General features: G+C 35.2%; 3 protein-coding genes across 8 annotated transcripts in view; all 3 read left to right on the top strand.

Moving 5' to 3' along the window:
- The window catches only part of LOC141899283 (high affinity 3',5'-cyclic-AMP phosphodiesterase 7A-like), a 46,583-nt gene extending 39,080 nt beyond the window's left edge, over positions 1-7,503 (top strand). For all 5 annotated transcript variants that reach the window (XM_074785487.1, XM_074785489.1, XM_074785486.1 and 2 more), the window contains 2 exons: positions 1,066-2,107; positions 2,188-7,503. In XM_074785487.1, the coding sequence (XP_074641588.1) occupies positions 1,066-2,087 (1,022 nt within the window). In that variant the 3' untranslated portion in view covers positions 2,088-2,107; positions 2,188-7,503. The remainder of the gene's footprint in view (positions 1-1,065; positions 2,108-2,187) is intronic.
- Positions 7,504-7,962: 459 nt separating this feature from the next.
- Positions 7,963-11,289, top strand: LOC141900057 (mitochondrial fission regulator 2-like). The gene is made up of 9 exons (XM_074786767.1): positions 7,963-8,035; positions 8,321-8,501; positions 8,756-8,875; positions 8,965-9,119; positions 9,269-9,483; positions 9,594-9,775; positions 9,928-10,049; positions 10,120-10,294; positions 10,510-11,289. The coding sequence occupies exons 2-9, from the start codon at positions 8,433-8,435 to the stop codon at positions 10,603-10,605; spliced, it is 1,134 nt and encodes a 377-aa protein (XP_074642868.1). The 5' UTR covers positions 7,963-8,035; positions 8,321-8,432; the 3' UTR covers positions 10,606-11,289.
- A 442-nt stretch (positions 11,290-11,731) lies between these two features.
- On the top strand, positions 11,732-14,133 carry LOC141900221 (armadillo repeat-containing protein 1-like). Of its 2 annotated transcripts, none has more exons than XM_074787012.1 (8): positions 11,732-11,785; positions 12,209-12,311; positions 12,392-12,466; positions 12,551-12,642; positions 12,807-12,920; positions 13,046-13,271; positions 13,360-13,434; positions 13,686-14,133. In XM_074787012.1, exons 2-8 carry the CDS (start codon positions 12,213-12,215, stop codon positions 13,881-13,883), a joined length of 879 nt encoding a protein of 292 aa, XP_074643113.1. In that variant the 5' UTR covers positions 11,732-11,785; positions 12,209-12,212; the 3' UTR covers positions 13,884-14,133. The 2 variants fall into 2 exon arrangements, with proteins under 2 accessions (XP_074643113.1, XP_074643112.1); XM_074787011.1 differs by lacking the exon at positions 11,732-11,785 and adding an exon at positions 11,860-11,912.
- The last annotated feature ends 241 nt before the right edge of the window (positions 14,134-14,374 follow it).

The following is a 14,374-nucleotide window of genomic DNA, read 5'->3' as shown; positions in this document are numbered from 1 at the left end:
ATTTTCACTAATGAGCATCATTAATGAGATGAAATATATCTTTTTCATTTTTCCTATGCTGTATACATTTTCTCAGGCTAATTCCCTGCAGCCACTTGATCTGATTCTGTTTTTGAACTTTTACCCGAGTTATTAAAAATAGCTTGGTTTTCAAATGCCATAAGCTGCTGCTGGTGTACAGCCAAGTGTTATTAGATAGATTAAAGATCTTGGCAAAAATGTTGGTTGTGTCTGATCGATTAATTGATAAAGAATTGAAGCAGTATGATTTACACCCTGGCGTTGATTTGGACTATTGACTGTTGTTCTTATAGTCCATATTGGTTATAATACATCATATTCGGTGCGACATAAATTGTCCTAAAAACAGCTTCAATTTCGTCTGTATTGTCGCAAAATTGTCATAACAGCCTAAACTGATTTAGACAGGGTAAAAGAGCTGCATAAATCAATAGTGAGTCAACGATGGTGGAAACAGATCATACATTCACCATCATCACAGCATCTACCAACACCACTGCCTGATGTTGATGAATGTCGTTAGTGATATGATGTTTTTGCTTGAGAAGTTGATCCGATTTCACGATTCATCAATCATATTCATTCGAACGATTATATTCTGCATGTCCGATGACAGGGGCTTGGGTTTCAACTATTCAAACTAGAACTATTCAAACAATGGAAAAATTCACCTTGGGCGTTTTTGAATTGTTTTTATTAACATCTAACCAGCTCATTGTGTATCTTCCATCATGTTAGCCTAAAAATCCTCGTTTCTATCTACACCGCAATTTCATCTAAATTTTAGAGAGATAGTTTGGGGAAAAATTTATTACCCGGCATTGTACAACTTAATTTGAGTGTATTCGGGCATAGTATGATTGTACTATATATTTAGTCTTATGGGTCACATTATCAAACAATATGTGACTCATCGAGTCGGTTGATACATATTTTGTGTTGAAATTCAATGATCATAACCAGGCTTTAGCAACAGCAGTTGCTGTTTTATTACTGAGGAAAATTGGAGCATTTACTTAAAACTGTCTTTTTTTTGCTTTTTAGGATTTATACAGTTCGTCGTAGGACCTCTGTTTCAAGAATGGTTCCGTTTTCTACCAACGCTGCTGGGAGAGATGATGATGAATAACTTGCTTCAAAACCGTGAGAGTTGGCAAAACGTCCTAAAAGAAGCTGAGGTAGAAAAACAAAGATCTATTGCGAGGGAAAATGATATTGCTGAAAAAGAAAACACCCATCATTTACTGGATGAATGTTTATCAAATTTTTCCCCGGTGATTTCGACAGAGACATTAGTAACAGCAGATGGAGTGTCAATTAGTGAAACAGAAATAGTTACCGAAACAAGATACAAATTAGACCCTGATGAGGTAGAAGCCGAGTTGCCTATTAGATTGCAATTACGTAGACATAGTTTACCTCCGAGCGTGCCGAAAATCGAGACCCCAAGCTATTTGGTTCGCCGGCAAAGTTTTCCGCATGTGTTGAAAATTTCACCACGCATGAACCTGAATCAGTCTACCTCATATCAACATATACGAGACAAAGCTGCATCGTTGGACAAAATCTCCGGGAACAATCGTAGTCATAGTTTAGAAGGTCTTTTATCGCAGCGACCGCGGATCACTACTTTAAGTCCGAGCATCGAATTAAGCCGCTTAACCAGCCTATCACCAACCCCTGAGGAGGCCCAGAAGTATTTGCAAAATCGAAGGGCATCATTTCCATTTGTACAAAAAATGCTAAGCAAGACAACTTATACATCAACTAAGTTGTCTTCACGGACTTCACGGGAGCCACTGGCTTCAATTCCTGTAGATGGTGATTCTAACAGGTTGCCTCAGCAGGCATTCCACAATCGAGGAGGGCGACATCATGACGGTGGTATAAAACGTAAGGAGATGTTGACTAGTTTGCCAGAGCGATTGCGTCACAAGCGAATGTCTGATCCGGGTGCTTCGATTCCATCAACCATTCACATGCATGCTCATCCCGATATAGCATCTGAAGGACCAGTAGAAGACAACTTGGATTCGAGGCTATTTCGCCCAATCCAACTACAATAAACATAAAGCAATAAACTCAGGTGATTGATGAAAATATCTGCCTCATACAGACCATGAGGAACGCATCATTCTAACCTTTTTGTTTTCAATGTTTTTTCAGGGATTCGCCAGAGCTCTATAGGATTCAACCATCTACATCCTCATATTCAAGCATACCTGTGATATTATCGACTACTCTACTACACACCTCACTGTTGTTGTTGTTGTTGTTCTGACCATGGACGTTATAATCTAGATTATACGTCCATGTTCTGACTTATGTCACAGCCGGCTGGCGCCTCTCTCTTGGTCTATCATCTCAGTTTTTCAATGTCTGCTTTCGCCCACGTATTCAATACAAGATGGGATTCAAATCTTTTAGAGAGATCATGCTCACGGAACTAGACTGAATATTTTGTCTCATAGGGAGTATTCATTTTTGATTGTTTAATATAAAGCGTCTCACAAGATATAAAACTGAAGCAGGGTTGCATATTTAACTAGGAATACTACATATTGGGTCCAGTGAAATTGCCTTAATTGTCACGCAGCCACTGGCACTGATTAGTGTACAAAGAAACATTGTCTTTTCTATTTACTTAAACTTTGTAAAGTACAAAAAAATCAATGCATATATGTATTTATTATACCATTTCAGTCGGTGGTATTATAGCCATTTTTAGTGCAACTCTCAGATCAAGCAGCACTGGCTTACACCACAAACAATAAACAGTTCATGAATAAGCCATTATTTGTAACTTTACTTGTTACTGGACAGTTACAAATTATGTTTCCAATCTCGTGTATGGTGCTTTCTTTGCTTGAGAAGTGAATATTTTGGTTTGCTTGACCAACTAGACTGCAATTTGTTGTGAAATTCCTCTTTAAGAACTATATTGTAAACGGTGTTGTCAATATGTGAAAAAAACCTTGCTGAATACATTGAATGAACAATGAATATTTTGGTGTAAAGCATCCAAGAAGTCGAAAAACTTAAATTCAACATACGGGTCAATTGTCATTACCGGTATTCTAATTAAGCCAATTCCTGAAGATTATGCGGTACCACTGGGTAAACTAGGTTGCTTTCAATCCCGGTAGGGGCACACTCGGTACATTTGGCTCATCTTTGGCTTGAAAATAGTGAAACTTCAACAGATCTATTGCGAGGGAAAATGACATTGCTGAAAAAGAAAACACCCATCATTTACAGTCGGAACTATATCATCATTTCAGAAGATTATGCGGTACCACTGGGTAAACTAGGTTGCTTTCAATCCCGGTAGGGGCACACTCGGTACATTTGGCTCATCTTTGGCTTGAAAATAGTAAAACTTCAACAGATCTATTGCGAGGGAAAATGACATTGCTGAAAAAGAAAACACCCATCATTTACAGTCGGTGGTATTATAGCCATTTTTAGTGCAACTCTCAGATCAAGCAGCACTGGCTAACACCACAAACAATAAACAGTTCATGAATAAGCCATTATTTGTAACTTTACTTGTTACTGGACAGTTACAAATTATGTTTCCAATCTCGTGTATGGTGCTTTCTTTGCTTGAGAAGTGAATATTTTGGTTTGCTTGACCAACTAGACTGCAATTTGTTGTGAAATTCCTCTTTAAGAACTATATTGTAAACGGTGTTGTCAATATGTGAAAAAACCTTGCTGAATATATTGAATGAACAATGAATATTTTGGTGTAAAGCATCCAAGAAGTCGAAAAACTTAAATTCAACATACGGGTCAATTGTCATTACCGGTATTCTAATTAAGCCAATTCCTGAAGATTATGCGGTACCACTGGGTAAACTAGGTTGCTTTCAATCCCGGTAGGGGCACACTCGGTACATTTGGCTCATCTTTGGCTTGAAAATAGTGAAACTTCAACAGAATATCTTAACAAAACTTCAGATACATGTATGTACAGAATCATATACCGGTATTCACTGGATTCTTTGTGCTCAAATAGTTTTTTTAATTGTCTCCTGATTCTAATTATTGTTAATATCTTGTAAGGAAATAATGGATGTCATGTCATATTTTTTTATAAGAATGTGTAAGAAGCATGTTGTATATCCTACTATACAGTCAGTAATGTCGTTTTGTGATATATTGGTGATACTTGCTGCATTGTGTGGGCTATATTTTATTGTTGGTGAATGTCACTAGCTATTTCACAATTTCGTATTTTCATTTTCTCTCGTATTTTCCTGAACAACTGAAATGTATTGTAAGCTGATGCACTGTATATTCAATGAAAATACCAAACAGCGATTTCAAGTGCATGCAAGCTTATATCTAAAAACTGTGAACACTCACAGTTAATGTACCTTTCTGCAAATGTGGGCCTACATGCATATGAGAAATGGTCACAAATATCAAGTTGTTATGGTCATTTTTTACGAGTGAATTCATTGTTTTCGTTTACATTACTGATGGAAATTGTGTATTTTAAAATTGCATATTTCAAGATGGCAATGTAACAGTTTTATTTTCATCATAAAGCTTTCATAGTTAAATTTAGTGAATATGTTGTCGCTGAATGTTTGATTGTTATGTTTCTAAAAGGTACATGTGCAAATATAGCCAATATTTTCTGATTTCATCTATCTATCATTCTGATGGAAGATCAATACAAATAATGTGACATTGTTTGCGCAAATACTGATTTTTCATCCATTAGAATGTTGAGAAATTGTCTGTATTATTGGCAGCTTCTTTATATGAAAGTAATTTTAATTTGCAAATGCAAGTGGATATATTGAGCATTTTGATGTTCGCTTTTCATTTTTGAATGGTTTTTTAACATTGATCTATAATCATGTATCATTTCATTTATGTAAAGTGTATGAAATGATATCATGATATATTGTGGATAAGGTACTCGTTTCATAAAATTGAATAAATAATTGATACCAAAGTAGTGCAGCTCAAGTTATGATTAAAAAGGATATGTAATTAATAGCAAAAAAAAACGAGCATAGGGTTTTATATACTGAAAATATAGCTATATATTGATCATATTATAAACAAATATAATTGATATTAGTTGAAATTCAATTTTTATCGTAATTGGTTGTCATCTAAACTTTTAACTAACATATGTATTATTATATTGATTCCCATTATCAATTTCGGTGGCTGAAATCTCTGTAAATACGATAGTGTTCTTATTGGTTTTGTGATGACCGGGGTGAATTCATTCTTCTTTGGGGTAACTGAGGATATCTTTCGCAAATGAAAACAAAAAACAGTGAAGTGGTTGCAGATCAGTTGCATAATATCATTGGTTCAAAATACAGTCTAACTCATTTACATCTTCACAATTTCTGAGTCGAAATTTGCTAAGCGTTGATCATCATTTCGATCAACGTGATGGTTCCATACACAGAGGAATTTTCAACTTGCCACTTGCTGGTATATTGTAGTACATGTCAATTTATGGAATCTTCAATATGCAACAAATATTTAACCAGAAAATATGTACCACTGTAGAAGAGCATCTATTTATATAAGTAGACCGAAATTTAATCTGTATCGTATATTATTTTTCCTTTCATTCTCCGATATGTAAAAACCATGTGTTCTGTGTATGTTAGTGTTCATCCATCTAGAGATGATTTGTGGTTTGAATGCATTTTGAATTGATAGGATTAATCCAAATTTAAAGCACTTGTTCTCATTGCACAATTCGTTCTAGGACATCATCTAACAAACGAACTGTGTCATTCTCCACATGGAAGAGAACTGTTGATTTCGTTGTCATCATCATTTCAACTGCGCAGATGGCAAAATGTCTGTTGACTAGCTTTCATGGAATAATTCATATACAGGAAACTAGTGCTTCGATATTATACCATATTTACCGTATGGATGTATTAGACCAGCTGTTCATGATAGGTTCAAAGAATTCCATTAACTCTATCATCAACTGATGTTCAAACCTATATCTGCTGTAATTTGACTACTTTCACGATTATAAGCTATTAATGATTATTGTTGGGTGTATGATAACATTATATCGATAAATCCAATGAAAAAGCACACACTATTCCCTACTATTGCTTACTGGAATTTTGAGTGAATCCTGATGAAAATCTTTTCATAGTGTAGGCCCTACTTCAAAATTTTTTATTTGCTGAATTTCATGCGCTGAAGCTACTGATTTGACATTCCATTACTGATATTCTATTGGTCACTAGGTGAAAAATCAATTAAGTTTAATTAGAGTAATGCTTTAACTGCAGTTCATGTAAGATAAGCTTTATTTGTAGTACATCGTAATTGAAGTTCTAAAACACTTGAGTCAGTCCTATTCTCATTGCTCAATGGTTTGCTCAGTTCCATTTTGAAAATTAAAAGCACTTGTTTCCATAGTTCCAGACCCATTGTCATTTTACATAATGCTAATAATTGTAAATATGGCAAAAAACGTTTATCATGATTTAAGTTATTGTAATATACCTCCTATTTGTGAATAGATGCTGATCATGATGATGTATTGTTTAATGAAAAAGATGCTGTACAGAAAATGCCACGTATTGTAAACTGTGTACACGTATTTTCAGAAACTTTTAAAATACTTAGATCTTTAGAATTAGTTGATCATATGTTGTTTATGGTTGAAGTTGTATTCTGAAATTTTAGCACTGTTCAGATGTCTTAATTGATATCTCCATACCCGGTACCAGGGTTGTCTAATTTATCATACCAAGCAACGATTGATTAAACGTCAGGGTCAAAAGGGCTTAAAATTTTGGTTTGACATTGATAGTACCTGAACATGAAAGATGATGATTTCTGAACAAGCTTTTTCTTTATGCAACTTCTACTACACTAATGTTAGCGTATTGATGGATTTTTTAAAGCCTACTTGTCTTGTACAAAAGAAGTAACAGAAAAAAAATTATCTAAGCCAAGGAGCTATGATAGGTCTGGCGGCTACCATATACAGTAGTATTTCATCCGGATAAACAGGGAATGTGCATCCTATTAGTTATTGTTCGGAAAAGATTTCAGGCTCATCGCCAATCTTTTTATACAGCACCAACATGCTGAAATCATAGGCCTATTATTAGTGGACTTAAATAGTTTGGTACAAAATGAATGAAATTTTCTGCACTGCCTTATGAATGCTCTGTACACACAATTGTCGTCAATAAGTGTTTATCTTTTAAAAGACATATTTATTTATGAATTATACCTTAGCAATAAATTATTTTTGTGCTTCTATTATTTCTATGTACAAATAGTGCCATCAGAGACTGTGCAGGGAATTTCTTTGCTCAGCAGCCAATTGTCAAAATCTTATTGTCCATTTCCATCAAATCTAATGTGTTTTACGAAGTGTTATGAATCATGTAAAATAAAATCATATTTGTAAAGTTAAGATCTAAAAGCTACTAGTGAACTTAAATTTTTTAATGAATAAAATGGAATTAGATAAAACGTTTCTTCGTTTTTCATTTCACCGTAGGCTGCCATGGTAAAGTCTGATTTCGGCTACTAGTAGAATGCTCTTGTGTACAAAATGAAATTCTTGGACGGACCTTATATGTATTATGCTACCTTCAAGGATTTTTTTTACAAAATTAATGCTACAGCAACTTGGTCTTGAAACTTCAAAGGTGCCATCTATCAGAATACAATATATACCGCCGTGCCAAAAGTATTACGGTACAAATTCATTTCATGGAAAGCATGATGGGCTATATACAGAGATTAAAAAAGGAGATAAAAAAACAAACAATCACATTTACAATTTCCCAAGTAACGTTAGTGCAATGAATGATTAAAGGGATTTTTTACGACACAGTTTATGCTGAATAAAGATTTGAATTGAATTGAATTGTAATTTATGGGATTCGAACTCGAGTACTAGCCCCCGACTCTGAGGGAAATGCGGAAGCTTTGAAAGTTTTCGTTCACACACTATTTTACTTTCATCATTTTTAAGCACTGAGTAAGACAGTAGACTTGTCGAAATAACACTAGTAATCCGTGAATTTCTCTTGATATTTTTCTGTAATTGAATATATATCTTACACATCGTCGTCCTATCGTCATCGATCCTCGCGACACGGCTCCGTCGACGTTCAGACGATTAGATTTAGAATGATGTAGTAGAAAAAAATTCAATCCAATAATGCAATTTAATATCAAATCGAATCAGTAAAAAAATGGTCAGGTCGACCTAAACGGATTCTTTCAGCTTATAAACGAATAACTATCTTTTTTATTTTTTTAGGTTTTATTTGTGGATGATTAAGAAAAATCTCGACCTAACTACTATTGTCGGTTCATATTCCTCCATCTCTCTGTCCCTGGAAGAATTGGAAGTTTTGATTTAGTCAAACTGGATGGACGTGTTTGGATTCTTTGGTGTTATAAGAACTGTCCTTGATTTTTTGGGATTCGATCTGTTTCAGGTAGTTCACCAAAATTTTTCTCATGTATTGTAGAGTAAGCCTTACGTGTAAGTCGGTTAAAATACTAATTAAGGTGGTAATTTTTAGTCCGGATTATCTGTCATACTCCAAGTTTCATTAGAAAATCGATAGCTTTCTCTCTGTTGAATTTTGATGCAGTTCAGCAATTATTCAGCCTGAAAGGATTTAAGTTTAAGTGGTCTCTGTTGTTCCAGTGTCATGATATATTTTATTTTTGATGTGGATTTATTTAGCCAATACCGGATTGGTTGGTAGATGACCCAGATGGTGAAAGACAAATAAAGAGAAGGAGTTTGATTCGTAGAATTGGTAGCGCAATACCGATTCATCCAGCAAGACGTATACGCATTCAGGTAAATTCAGGATATGACCCTCAGCGGTATTACCTGTTGTCAAGGTTTATTTCATTCTGAACAAGATAGAATGAATTTTATCATTTTAGACCAGTATGGTAAGAGATAAGCAGATATTGCGTAGGAGATCTTTGGGTGAACAGTCAAATGATTCTGTCTCTCTGTCATCTCTTCCGTCTTGCGCTAATTTCGGGGATGTAGTTTGGTTAGATGAGCAATCATTTTGTAATGGAATTCGACATAAGTAAGTGTTACTGATGCTAGTCCCAGAGCACGACTCAAGTCACCAAAAACTGGGCTTAAATCTTTATGACCTTATCTTGATTTTTAGTCTGGATAATATACTTCTGCCTAAATGCTATTTTGGACCAATCATCTTTTCCTTTCTTCAAGGATACAAATTGGAGAAAGTGCATGCAGCAGTGATATTGATATACCCATAACGCCTCCCAGTGAGAAGAGTTCATACCAAAGTTTTTCCACGCCGGATCCGGTATCGCTACAGCGCATTTCAGAACTGCAGGACGAGCTCGAGAAAATGAGACAACAGATAGCAAGTATCGTTACAATGCAAATGACGGATAAATCTGCACTGGATCAACAAGAAGGTGTTTGTTAATTCGTAAAGAGCTATTGGAAAATGTGTCAAGATTTTTCTTGAAAGAGCTGAATCCCTTTATACATCTTGAATTAATATTTTTCTGTACTTTACTTCCAGTTTTTACAAGCACACCACTACCTATTCCATCGATAACAGTGACGGATCCACCACCTGCGATACCAGTACCACCTCCAGCTGTCATTGGTCGTACTATGGCACCTCCTCCACCACCTCCACCCCCACCTCCACCAATACCAGTTAATCGAACAAAAACGACAGTAGCTGATATCATTAAACAGGTGAGCTTCAATCATAAATGATCGGGACTTCTATGAAGTTGGTCAGTTTTAAAACAATTAGTTCTACAGGACGACTGATGTCGATTGTCATTAACCTATTTGTAACACTTGGTAATATTTAGGCCTGATGTTTATATTACATGTATTTGCAGAATAAGGCTAAAAAAGCGGGCACTTCTGAACCGATAGACATACCAGGTAGAAATAAGTCTACGCCAAACATGGGAGAAGTGCTGAAGGGGCTTGGAACAGTGAAGTTGCGTTCAATAGCAAGGTTAGTGATCTGCGATTCACTCATCATTTTAAACTGATTTGTACTTTTACCCGCAATTTTGATATTTCAGATCGCCAGGTGGAACTCCATTACGACAAGCTCCGAAGCTGTCCGATGATCCCGCTAATATGATTGCATTTGCGTTGAAGAAAAAGTTTGCTAATGCACGAGTTTACAGTCCTGATAAAGAGAATATCAATAATCCAGCTAGTCCATGTTCTCCGAACGATGTCCAATCCGGAATTGTAAGTATAAACACAACACAGAAATGAACTTGATAATAGCTGGAAAATTGTGTACCTTGGTAACGACTATCTCTCCATATCAACTACATGTACATGTGATTCTCTAAGACTTAAACTATGTGGAACTGAAACAATGTGGATTTCATAAGTCATTGAGTAAATAACAATGCAAAAAACATACATGTTGAAAATGTGAATGTTTTTTAATTTTTCAGGAGAAACCGTCTTTGGTAAAGCCGAGTAGTTTTCGTCGAAAATCAAATCAGACTGTTCGATCACTACTTTCACCGTTAGCTGAGAGAAATTGCTGACCGGTTTATAGATCTGCCCTGGCCCTATTTTAGCTTTTCTTTTATTTAAGGTTAAAATTTTATACTGCAACATACATTGTAAACATCTACATGAATTTTTGAAAGTTTGAGCTTTTCAGATGATGTTTCAGCTTGTTTAATAAGCCTTTAGAGAATAGAAATTACTAATGCACTATGGAAAATAGCATTTGTCTGTGATGAAGTGTGAGTTTGATCAATTTTAATTTTTTGGTGGCTGTCTACTACAAGGGCGCCTTTTGAAAAGAAAATCCTTTCAATGGCTAGAGATATTTTTATGGAATGGATTTAAGTGAAGCATTAAGTGTGTGTATGGTTGATGAAGTATTTCAGAATGAAATTCAAATGAATTGAGAAATGTGGAAACTAAATCAAAAACTTTTTCTCTGATTTCAATGATCACTTATTTGTCTAGACTGTAATAAGATTATAGATTATTATTATTTAGAGAATGTCTGCCTACAAAGTTATTATCATGTAAACTTGGTCTAATGTTTCCAGCAAATAGTTGAATTTTGAATGGAGCCATTTATATGGAAACTTAATCATCGAAGATATGAAAACATGTGTGACTCATTTGTGGAATGTTTTGTTAGTTTTTAGAATTTCGAGGGTAAAATAAAAACATTAATTCTTCCATTGTGAAGAAGATTCTGTTTTTTTAAGCACCAGCCGATGAAAATGTTTGTCTAATGATTTGTTATGATATTTTTGTAAATAAAAGAAGTTATTCTAAGAACCCTTTTGAAATGATTTTACGGATCTCTGCTGAAGAAATTCTTTCAACTGAGGCATCATTGCGCGTGTGTATCGAACTACATGTATTTGAGCTATCCAGTTTTTGACATTCTTAATGCAAATGTGTGACCTAGTCTGAATACCAGTCGTTGTTACCGGTTCCCAACAACCGTTTGCGGAACGACGGCTAGGTACTAGTAGACTAATGTTTGATCACGATCTATACAGAATGTGTGCCTATGCCATGCAGAGAAGCGGTATCTAAATACGGAATTGGATTGATATTCATATCAGTCCATTTCCGTATTTTAATTTTTACAATTAATTCCGCTAGATGGTGGGGCTCACCCGGAAATAAGTACTACGTCACACGCGACTAGATTTAAACAACTACAATACGCTTGCAGAACCATTACTTACTTTGGTAAAATTGTTATGGCAAAACTTCAATTTCTTTGTCATTTAGGTATTGTAGGGCCTACTGTATATCAGATGGAGGTCGTTTGTTGATGGGTGAAGAAGTAACATTCGTCATTATTGGCCATGTTAACGTTAGTTATTGGCATTCTCTCTTTTTTTTGACACTTTTCTTTCTTCTTCTTCGTTAGTAGATTTTATATTCCCGAAAAAATATTTCTGCCTTGCCAATTCTTGCCAGCCATGCCATGATATATGGGCATACAACAGAAAGAATCATTCCTGTGATAATAGAGCAAACTTTAGAGAGGGCGTTATCAGGGAGGTCGCTAGCTAGGGATTGTAGTAGTCTATAGTATAAATAAATAGATACCAATCATTAACTTTCCTAACTTTAAACCTGTAAAAATTTTGAGATTTTAATTTTTAGCAATATGATGAATGATAATAATTCTGGCACTGATGGATCATTGGCTATTGCTGCATTCAAAGTAATGGCATCTGACCCTTTGAAAAGGTTGGCTCTCGCTCGGGTAAGTATCTGGAATGGATTCGGAGAAGCTACCAATAATATAACATAATTTTTCAATTAATTGTGAATTTTTCGATTCAGGACCCAACATGTATCGGTGGATTAGTGATGGTGTTGTCAAATTCGGATGTCCAAATTGTGAAATCTGCTCTAGAGGTATTTAAAATGTTTCGGTGTCGATTGAGTTGTAAGTCTTTTTATGAATTGATGGATAAAGACTTTCCTCCATTTTTATTTCAGACGCTTTTACTTTTGACCGAATGCAAAGGTGAAGTTGAATTTCTGGCAACATTTATGGGCATGAAAACACAGCTTCAAAACCTTGTTGCTAAGTAAGTAGATTAAAATGCCACGTTAACGTCATAGTTGATATGTATTATTACTGGTAATACATTTCTTTTCTATCTATTCTTATTTTTAGTTTTGTGTGTATTTATTATAATTAATTCACTTCGTTATCTTCATCTGAACCCTTATATAGTGATATCTGTTTCAGTGGAACTGCAGATAATCAAGTGAAGAACATGGCTGAAAAACTACTGTCCATATTTAGTCAAGAATGTAACAAAGCGGTTTTAGTTAAGGACACCAGCAATACTTCAATTGAAGGGTAAATTATCAGCAAAGATCTTTCTTAGACTATGACTGTTGTTTAGGGCTAGAGGGAGGTTGGTCAAAATTTTCTTGTTAACCTGCTATTTGTCACTGAGAAATAGTTCTTTCATTCCTTATTAGGTGTATCACGCCAAAAAGAGCGCACAGACGTAAGAAGAATTTCTTTTTAGGTGGACACGCCGGTAAGGGTAAAACTATTGTGTTGCAAATAAAGGGACTGAAAGATAAAGCAGATATGGACATTTGTCGAAATAATATCATCCATGTTCGAGGTGTAATCAGCATCACTTTTAACTTTGCCAAGAAAAGAGCAATCATACGGACACGTCTTGACTTGAAGCCAGAGGTAATCGTTTGCAGTGGGTTCATTATGTTCGTATGCAGCCTTAGTTATCTTCAACGGGTACCCTAATCATTTCGGAAACTATTTGTAGGTTTTAGCTCACGCTATAGCCATGAGTGAATTAATGTCGGCAGAGCAAGTGTTAAAAGGTGATGATGGAAATGAGGTAAGCGAAATGATTTTCTTAAAAACTGTGTAGTTGAATTCTGTCTTTAACATCTGATATATTATGTAATACATTTACTTGTAAACCAAAAAGTCCATATTTAATTAGGAGCCATTTGCATTTTTATTCATAATTCAGGAATATATGAGCATTCCCTACTCATCCTGTAATTGAGTTCTACTCGATGAGAAAAAAAATCGCCGCTCATCTATTTTGTCAGGGAAAGTGAATATTTCTGTATCTGGTTTCAGATTTTTTTAGCATTTGGGGCAGACCTGACGGAAGATGATGAACATAATGAAGCTGACATGCCTCAATATTTACCAGATGAACCAAGTCCTGTGAGAGAAGGAGATCAACCGCTGGCCAGACGTGGGCCTCATGAAGAGCAGTCATCTAGCTGGCTTTCAAAGGCTGCCAGTTTCCTTTCTACTTCATTCTATTGGTGATTGGTTGGTGTTGTACAATATAAAGAATCTGTTATTATTATTGCATTTCATTTGTCACTAGGAAGATTATTATGATGGTTGCCAGATGTGGCGGGAGTAACTTTCAGTTTTGTAGTTTTTAACAACAAATGTTTTTAACTCTTTCTGTGCTTCGATTTGACTCTCAACTTTGTAAATAATTGTTTTTAGATATCATGCCGTGAAAGGTCTAATTGTTTTTGATTAGTCCGTCAAGATGTATGATGCTTTCTTTTTTTCATGCTTTTACATGTATAGATTTTTATGCATGTACATTGTAAATACGAATAAATCAATATTTTACGAAATGAAAGCTTTGTTTCTCTCAATTCTGTTGGTTGTAAAATATATGTATGGCGCAAGCTTAGAACTTCATCCAATATGTCTCCAGGATCTGGATCATACTGAGATAGCAGAGATTTTATTCGAATACGTATATTCAGAACAACGAATACGAATATTCATTACACTCT

The sequence above is a fragment of the Tubulanus polymorphus genome, chromosome 2, assembly GCF_964204645.1.
Source record: "Tubulanus polymorphus chromosome 2, tnTubPoly1.2, whole genome shotgun sequence".
In the NCBI taxonomy this organism is placed as follows: domain Eukaryota; kingdom Metazoa; phylum Nemertea; class Palaeonemertea; order Tubulaniformes; family Tubulanidae; genus Tubulanus; species Tubulanus polymorphus.
Note: the sequence above shows the minus strand (reverse complement) of the source record. Positions and strands in the feature narration are given on the sequence as shown.

Bases quoted from the DNA above. Each gene is read 5' to 3' on its own strand.
- LOC141900057 (XM_074786767.1), top strand. From the start codon at position 8,433: ATGGACGTGTTTGGATTCTTTGGTGTTATAAGAACTGTCCTTGATTTT. The intron at 9,484-9,593 runs GTGTTTGTTAAT...CTTTACTTCCAG, and splicing joins TGCACTGGATCAACAAGAAG to TTTTTACAAGCACACCACTA. The intron at 10,295-10,509 runs GTAAGTATAAAC...TTAATTTTTCAG, and splicing joins ACGATGTCCAATCCGGAATT to GAGAAACCGTCTTTGGTAAA.
- LOC141900221 (XM_074787011.1), top strand. The intron at 12,312-12,391 runs GTAAGTATCTGG...TTTTCGATTCAG, and splicing joins AAAGGTTGGCTCTCGCTCGG to GACCCAACATGTATCGGTGG. The intron at 12,467-12,550 runs GTATTTAAAATG...TTTTTATTTCAG, and splicing joins TTGTGAAATCTGCTCTAGAG to ACGCTTTTACTTTTGACCGA.